This window comes from Dipodomys ordii, unplaced genomic scaffold (genome assembly GCF_000151885.1).
Source record: "Dipodomys ordii isolate 6190 unplaced genomic scaffold, Dord_2.0 Scaffold2, whole genome shotgun sequence".
In the NCBI taxonomy this organism is placed as follows: Eukaryota; Metazoa; Chordata; class Mammalia; order Rodentia; family Heteromyidae; genus Dipodomys; species Dipodomys ordii.
Genome location: NW_012267218.1, coordinates 1,730,750 through 1,739,905, shown reverse-complemented (window position 1 = coordinate 1,739,905; position 9,156 = coordinate 1,730,750). Strand labels below are relative to the sequence as shown.

Genomic DNA, 9,156 nt, shown 5'->3' with positions numbered 1-9,156 from the left:
CATTGTGTATATATACCACATTTTCTTGATCCATTCATCTACTGAGGGGCATCTGGGTTGGTTCCATATCTTAGCTATGGTAAATAATGCTGCAATAAAATAATTTTTATTGTGATTAAGTGATTACATATATTTCACAAATTCACAGTATTGTGAGATAGTGATACTTAAAGTCAGAAACACATTCTAATCTTCAAGAGGCAAATTGTCATTATAGTGGCCTATAAAGCTTGTGAATTCTATGAGCTTTGATAATACAGCTATTTCTTTCATATTGGGTGATATGTACATTTCTTTACTTTTGCTGCCCTTGAGTTGCTTCGTTTGTTTCATCATTATCCAGTGCAGCTGATGGGCCCCTCTGTTGTATGTTTTCCTGTTTCCCTCTGATTCTGTGTCCTCCTCCTAGTTTCCCTCAGATGTGCGCATATATGTATGTATGCAGATACATACATATATATATATATATATTACACCATACATATGGTCAACAGCATGAGGTCATTTAGTAATGATATGACAAGATGAGTGGAGGTCCTTTGTAAAATGGAGTCTTAAAAAACTGGTTTGAGGGGCTGGGAAGGTGGCTCAGTGGTAGAGCGCTTGCCTTGCATCCCTGAGGCCCTGGGTTCGATTCCTCAGCACCTCATAAGCAAAAAGAAAAAAGCCAGAAGTGGCGCTGTGGCTCAAGTGGTAGAGCGCTAGCCTTGAGCTGCAGAGCTGAGGGACAGCGCCCAGGCCCAGAGTTCAGGCCCCACGACCGGACCAAAAAAGGTGTGTTTTGTTCCCATGCAAAGGATGTTGGCCTCCAAGTTTGCCTTCTGAAAGTTGTTGGACCCTAGATTTCTGTCTAGCTTTCTTCTCTAGGAACATTGGTTTGTCCAGGCAAGATTCTTTTTTTTTTATTTTTTATTGTGAGAATACCGTATAGAAGAGTTACAATTACATGGGCAAGATAACGAGTACAGGCAAGATTCTTTACTTCTGCCTGGTTGTAGGAGTAGGAGGCAACTTGTTGTCCTAGTCCTTGTTGGCAGTTGTCAGTTTCCTTTTCCATCTCATGATATACTCCTGTTGCCTGGTTGGCCCATTGTTCTTGAGTCCAAAGCTGTATCTATATTCACAGAATGAGTGTCTATGTTTCTGTCCTATAAGGAGTCAGTGGTTATTGATGGGGTTAGTGCTGTGTACATTATGTGTGACTTTGACTTGTGATTAGCCTAGCAGTCTAGTCTTCTTTGTACTTGAAGCCTCTGAATCAGGAGTCCTAAGTAATACTAGGCAGATCACTTTGTCCCTGTGTAGTTTTCTCTGTTCCACTGTCAAAAATTATTGACACATTTTTCTCATTGTGGTCTTCTCAACTTACGTTTTCAAACTTGTGTCTGGTTACTGTCATTCTTTCACATTTTCATTGGAGTGTCCTGTTCTCTTTTTTTCTGTGATCTGTCCCTACACATAGAGGACTGCAAAAGCAAGCTGAAGGATTTGGACTTGAACTACATACATTCTTAGGTCCTAATTCTGGGGGGGGGGGGGGTTTTTCTTTTTGTGCCAGTTCTGGAGCTTGAATTCAGAGCTTTGCACTCTTGCCTGGCTTTTTTTTTTTTTTTTTGCTTAAAACTGGCATTCTAAAGTCAGGGAAGATGGCTCAGTAATGGAGTGCTTGCCTCCCATGCATGAGGTTCTGGGTTAGATTCCTCAGCACCACATAAACAGCAAAAGCTAGAAGTGGCACTGTGGCTCAAGTGGTAGAGTGCTAGCCTTGAGCTGAAGAGCTGAGGGACAGTGCTCAGGCCCAGAGTTCAAGTCCCATGATTCTACCCCCCCAAGGAAAAAAAAAAGACAAATGGCTTATAATTTTAATTTTATTCCCCCTCATCTTAGTGCTTTTTCAGCTTGAACTCTGAGCCTGGGAGCCATTCCTGAGGCCAGTTCTCTACCACATTGCTTCCAGATTTTTTTGTGGTTAATTGGAGATTGAGAGTCTCACAAACTTTCCTACCCGGACTGGCTTTAAACCACAGTCCTCAGATCTCAACTTCCTAAGTAGCTAGGATTATGCTGCCACCCTGCTTACAATGGTGGTTTTTGTTTTTTGAGGGCGGGGGGAGGGGTTGGCTGTGGGCTTGAACTCAAGGCCTGGGCTTTGTCCCTGAGCTCTTTTGCTCAAGGATAGTGCTCTTCCACTTTGAGCCAGAGTGCCTGGGTTTCTGGTGGTTATTAATTTGAGATAAGAGTTTCATGGATCTTTCCTGCCCAGGCTGGCATTTGAACCATGATCCCCAGATCTCAACCTCCTGAATAGCTCAGATTAGTGGTGTGAGCCACCAGCACCTGGCTAAAAGTACTTTTTTTTTTGCGGGGGGTGGAGGTTGGGGGGTGGGGGGTTGAGTATTGGGCTTTTACTTTGAGCCTTGGCGCTGTTCCTCAGCTCTTCAGCTCAAGGTGAGTGCTGTACCACTGGAGCCACAGTGCCACTTCCCGTTTTCTGGTGGTTTATTGGAGATAATCTTGCAAACTTTCTGGCCCGAGCTGACTTTGAACTGTGATTCTCAGATCTCAGCCTCCTGAGTAGCTAGGATTACAAGCATGAGTCGCCACCACCTGGCTGAGTATATTTTTTTGTTTGTTTTTTTATTGTGAAAATACCATCGGAGGGGTTACAATTACATGGGCAAGGTAATGAGTACATTTCTTATCAAGCATTGTTGCCTCCTCCTTTGTTTCCCCTTCCCATCCCTTCCCATCTCTCCCCCCCCCCCACAACCCTTCCCAAGAAAATATTTCTTATTGGACAGTGTTAGCTCTTCTATCACATCATTCTTTCCCAGTTTTTTCTTCCCATTCCCACCTATAAGTAGTATACTTCATTTTCAACATAATGTCTAGTGATACCACTGCTGCATTTGTTCACCTTTTGTTGGAATTAATATCTTTCAACTATAGAACTAGAATCCTAACTTTACATTTTTTTTAACCTACATACAAATTCATTCTTCTCCAATTCTTATTTGTCTCATGCTGAGGATATGGTACCAGTACTGGTACCGGCCTGACCTGGGTGTCAGAATCATATGTGCCTTGCTGCAGCATTTCCTTTTTTCTAGTTCCTCTTGGGGTACATCCATAGGCAATCAATAACTTGAGTGGGTAGAAGCATTAACCTAAATCAGGGAGATTTTTTTGTTTTTGTTTTCTAAAAACATTGTTAATAGCCATAGTTTGGCCATTCCCAAAATATGCTATGGAAAGACTCCCTGGATATTTCTGCAGCTCAGTTATGGGTCTTCAGAGTCAAAATTTGTCCTCTGATACTATCTTTACTCTCACTAATTGAAAGTGGAATTTCCAGAGGTCATGCATTCTGTAGGGTAACAAAAGCAGAAGCACATAAGAAAATTTCAGGAAGAAGCTTGACATTGGTGGCACATGCCCAAGATCTTAGCCACTCACAATCTAAAGATCATGGTTTAAAGCTAGCCGGCAGAAGAATTGAGCAAAATGCCAGAAGTAAAGGTGCAGCTCAAGTTGGTTGATTGCTGCTCTTGAGGGAAAAAGCTAAGCAAAAATTCAAGATCCTAAATTCAGTCCCAAATATGGGCATTCAAAAAAATTATTTTTTTTCTTCAGAAAAAGGGGAAAATAAATGAAGAGGATACATGAGGATGGATATGGCTAAAGCACTTTATTTGCACATATGAAAAGAAAACATGAAACCTGTTGGAATTGTTTTAGAAGGTGGGAAGGGGGGGTGGTTTAAGGGGAGAATGCATGTATGAATATATGGAAATATCAAAATGAACCAGCCTATGCAAGTAATGTATGCTGATAAAAACTTAAACTTAATTTCTTATGTATTATCGTGTAATAGGTTTGTTGCTGTTTTGAAATAAGTTCTTAATCTGTAGAGAAAAAATTGCAAGTGGTGGTACTAGAGATCAAATCAAGGATCTTACCCATGATAATCACATGCTGTGCTACTGGATTGTATAGAAATCTTTTCTTTCTGTCTGCACCAGGATGGCCGAGTGGTTAAGGCGTTGGACTTAAGAAATCTTCTCTCTGTTCTCCCTCCCTCCTTCCCTCCCTCCCTCCCTCCCTCCCTTCTTTCCTGCCTTATTTGTTGTTGTTTTTTTTTTTCTTGCTTTGTTTTTGAGGGACAGTGATCAGGGGCTTGAACTCTAGGCCTGGGTCCTATCCCTGGGCTCCTTTTGCTCCAGGCTAGCACTCTACTACTTATTTGAGCCAAGCACCACTTCTGGCTTTTTCTATGATTAATTGGAGGTAAGAGTCTCACAGACCTTCCTGTCTGGGCTGGTTTTTTTTTGGTCATGGGGCTTGAACTCAGCTTGGGCGTTGTCCTTGAGCTCTGCCACTTGAGCCACAGCAGCACTTCTGATTTTCTGGTGGTTTATTGGAGATAAGAGTCTCATGGCTTTGAACTGTGATCCTCAGATCTCAGCCTCCTGAGTAGCTAGGATTATAGGCATGAGCCACTGGTGCCAGGCTCTGGTGTTTTACAAGTGTTTTCATAGAAATGTTTTGAAGGGGTTTTAGAAAAGATTATTTTCCCTTATCAATATAACAAATACCAAATGCTATAATACTTGCACTTACATAAAGCATGTATTATCACCTACACACTTTTATGATGTTAAAATTATTAGCTGTAATTGAGCTTTTATGGTCAAGATGCACTTGTTTGTCAGCTTTTTAGTATTATTATACTTTACATGTGGGTTACCAGTTAGTCTGTAGTTAAATTCTGAAAATTCATGAATATTAATTTGATATTAATTTGTTTTTTTCTAGGTTGCAATAAAAATAATAGATAAAACTCAGTTGAATCCAACAAGTCTGCAAAAGGTAAGATTGGTCTAAAATTTGGTAAGATAAGAAATAAATTTCAGCCGGGCGCTGGTGGCTCACGCCTGTAATCCTAGCTACTCAGGAGGCTGAGATCTGAGGATCGCGGTTCAAAGCCAGCCCGGGCAGGAGAGACCGTGAGACTCCTATCTCCAATAAACCACCAGAAAACCGGAAGTGGCGCTGTAGCTCAAGTGGTAGAGCGCTCGCCTTGAGCTGAAGAGCTGAGGGACAGCGCCCAGGCCCAGAGTTCAAGTCCCACGACCGACAAAAAAAAAAAAAAAAGAAATAAATTTCAGTATTAATTGCTATTTAGTTGGTTCCTTAAATATCTTACCTATTATTCATTATGTTTAGTACAGTAAGCTTCCTATTTAATTGAAATTATCATACTGAGTGTACTGGTACAATGAAGTAACCTTGGAGTCTGAAATAACCTCGGAGTGGAGAAATCCACAGAGGCATGGTCAAAAGTGACAAAGGAGTCTTTATTATAGCCAGCCAGAGACTGACCTGTCCTGGGTTAAGGTGTCTCAGAGCGAAGAGCAGTAGCGACCTCCAATGGGGTGTTTCTAAAGGCAGTAACCACACATAGGTGGCAGTTTCACAAGCAAGCAGGCTGATTTACAGAAGCTCAAAAAAGATCATTAGGGGAGGGGATATTCTTCAGCTGCTGAACAATAAAGATGGTCAGGCAGACAGCATTCAGCTAATGCATCTGGGAGCTAGAGATTTGGGACTGGAGGTGGAGGTCAAGAAGAAATAGAAAATGGGGTTCTTTTTTTTGGGGGGGGGTCCGGTCATGGGGCCTGAACTCTGGGCCTGGGCACTATCCCTCAGCTCTTCAGCTCAAGGCTAGCATTCTACCACTTGAGCCACAGCACCACTTCCGGCTTTTTTTCTTTTTGCTTATGTGGTGCTGAGGAATCAAACCCAGGGCCTCAGGGATACAAGGCAAGTGCTCTACCACTGAGCCACCTTCCCAGCCCGAAAACGGGGTTCTTATGACTGTAGTCCCAGCCATTGGGAGGTAGAGATTAGTCAGTCTGAAATTCAGCATGGTTTCTGCCTCAGAACACAAAAAAGAATGAAGTTTAAATTGAGTGTTTTATAAAAATACTTAGATTCTTTGTACATCCCCTTTATCATAACAATAAAAAAACAAATAATTACATTGTCTTCACTTGAAGGTAATTATAAATTTAGATGTTCTTAGTAGCACAAACAGAACTTCAAACTGAACTTTTTTTTTGGGGGGGGGTCCAGTCGTGGGGCCTGAACTCTGGGCCTGTGCGCTGTTCCTCAGCTCTTCAGCTCAAGGCTAGTGCTCTGCCACTTGAGCCACAGCGCCACTTCCGGCTTTTTTCTTTTTGCTTATATGGTGCTGAGGAATCAAACCCAGGGCCTCATGCATGCAAGGCAAGCACTCTACCACTGAACCACCTTCCCAGCCCCAAACTGAACTATTTTTTTTGTTTTTTCTAGTAATTGGGCTTGAACTCAGGGCCTGGGTGCTTGTCTCTGAGCTTTTTTATTGGAGGCTAGCATTCTTCTACTTGATTTACAGCTCCACTTCAGAGGTTTTTGTGTGTGTGTGTGTGTGTCGTTTGTGGAGCTTGAACTCTGGGCCTGGAAGCTGTCCCTCATCTTTTCAGTTCAAGGCTAGCACTCTACCACTTGAGCCATAGCACCACTTCTGGTTTTCTTTGTTTTTTTTGGAGATAAGAGTCACATGGACTTTTCCTGCCCTGGCTGGCTTTGAACCGTGATCCTTAGATCTTAGCCTTTTGAGTAGCTAGGATTACAGGCAAGAGCCACTGGCGCCCAGCCTGACTTTTTTGGTAGTTAGAGATAAGAGTCACATAGGTTTTCCTCCCTGGGCAAGGTTTGAGCCATGATCCTTAGATCCCAGACTCCTAAGTAGCTAGGATGATAGGCGTAGTAACTAGTGAGTATTCTAAATGTTAGATCTGGAGGCATGTTTCAAGTGAAGCAACCAAATACTCCTCCCTATCTTTCTGGTAAAGACTTGTTCTGGGAAGCAGTGGTCATTCTGTTCATTTAACAATTAACTAGGCTGGGTGCTGATGGCTCAAGCCTATAATCCTAGCTACTTGGGAAGCTGAAATCTGAGGATCATGGTTCAAAGCCAGTCAGGGCAGGAAAAGTCCATGAGACTATTTATTATCTCCAGTTAATCACCAGAAAACTGGAAGTGTAGCTGTGGCTCAAAGTGGTAGAATATTAGCCTTTACTGAAAGAGTAAAGAACTCAGGAATGGCGCCCCAGCCTGAGTTCAAGCCCCATAACCAACAAAAATAAAAATGAGGGCGGGGCTGGGAAGGTGGCTCAGTGGTAGAGCGTTTGCCTTGCATGCTCAAGGCCCTGGGTTCGATTCCTCAGTACCACATAGGCAAAAAGAAAAAAGCCGGAAGTGGGCTCTGTGGCTCAAGTGGTAGAGCGCTAGCCTTGAGCTGAAGAGCTGAGGGACAGTGCCCAGGCCCAGAGTTCAGGCCCCACGACCGGACCCAAAAAAAATAAAATAAAATAAAATTGAGGGCTGGAAAGGTGGCTCAGTGGTAGAGTGGCTTGCCTTACATGCATGAGGCCCTGGGTTCGATTCCTCAGCACCACATAAACAAAAAAAAGCCAGAAGTGGCACTATGGCTCGAGTGGTAGAACGCTAGCCTTGCTTCCATGCTTCCACATGGAAATTTCAAATTAAAATAGCAGAAATTGTAACTTTGAGCCACAGCTCTACTTCCACCTTTTTGCTGGGTAATTGGAGATAATTGGTCTGAATTTGAACCTCAGTCTCAGCCTCCTGAGTAGCTAGGAGACATTACTATCATTGTCATCATCATCAAGCAAAATAGCCCATAAGGTTTATTTGTGTGTTTTTGCTGGTCCTGGGGCTTAAACTCTGGGCGCTCTCCCTGAAGTTTTGTGCACAAGGCTAGCACTCTACCATTTGAACCACAGTTCTGTTTTCATGTTTTTAGTGGTTAATTGGAGTCTCTCAGACTTTCCTGTCAGGCCTGGCTTTTTGAAGCATGAGCCTCTTCAGCCTCTTGAGTAGCTAGGGTTACAGGTATAAGCCATTGGTACCCAGCCACGGAATCTTTCATTTGACCTGCTTTGGGGCCAGCAGAACTCTGTAACAAGCTTCTGCCACCAGTTTCTAAGCAGTGTGATCATTGAATGCTAAGGAGGTAGCTCAAACCATACTACCTGAGTTAGTGCTTCCTTGCAGGGATTTATCAAATAATTATGTGCCTGTTGTAGGCCAGGTTTGGCTTTAGGCCCTGTAGATGATAGGTGAACAGTTACATAAAAACCTGTTAACATTGCTCAAAGGATATTTCATGGAAGAAATGAAAAGAATAATTTTAAAAGTCACTCCAATTCTCAGAACCTTCCTAAGGTTTGAAGGGTGAAGACACGCAAAAGCACTCATATCCTTGTTGGGGAGGTGTAGGAGCATGACTGGCATTGGCATCGGGAAGCCTGGCTGCCTTTGGAGGGATAAGCAGAGGCTGGTGCAGGCTTCCAGATCATGGCCAGGGCTTTGTTCTCAGTGCTCTGAGTAGTCTTAGCTGGATTGATAGAATGACCATCTTATATGCTTTCTGATTTAGCTGTTGTGGAAGCAGTTGGGAAATCCAAATGACAGTCTTAACTGTAGTGGATTGGAAAAAGGATTTCTGTATTAGCTGGACAGACTGAAGCCTGAACAGTTGTCAGGAATATTTGTCAGCAACACAAAAGGAATGTCAGAACGACCACAGTAGCAACAGGAGGTATTTATATTGGAGACAAAAGTACTCCTGCCTCTAAAAATGAGCCAATTTCTTTTGAGTATGTGCTAGTACTGGGGCTTGAATTCAAGCCCTGGTGCATTTTGTTTGACTTTTTCATTCAAGGCCAGTACCTACTACTTGAGCCATAGCTCCAATTCCAGCCTTTGAGTTGTTAGTTGAAACTAAGAGTTTCACAAGCTTTCCTACTCCAAGATCCTCAGATCTCAGCCTCCTGAGTAACTAGAATCACAGACATGAGTCACTGGTGCCTGACAGTCAGTGCTTTAGGTAAGAAAAGGTATTCATCAGATTATGTCTAAACCTGTCCATAGCCTTGGCTGCTGATGCAACTCTAGATTAGACCAGTGAAGTATGATAAGAATTCCATGCCATTTTTACCAATTTCTTTTCACAGAGCCAGCTGCTGTTCTGTTCCTCTTCCAAGGCTTCTCCAGGCCTTGTTTGTTGTGTTCTTTTTTTTTTTTTT

General features: G+C 42.8%; 1 protein-coding gene across 1 annotated transcript in view; it reads left to right on the top strand.

Annotated features, from left to right (window-relative positions):
* The window catches only part of Mark3 (MAP/microtubule affinity-regulating kinase 3), a 74,984-nt gene that overhangs the window by 14,715 nt on the left and 51,113 nt on the right, over positions 1-9,156 (top strand). The window contains exon 4 of the mRNA XM_013012886.1: positions 4,816-4,869. Within this exon, the coding sequence (XP_012868340.1) occupies positions 4,816-4,869 (54 nt within the window). The remainder of the gene's footprint in view (positions 1-4,815; positions 4,870-9,156) is intronic.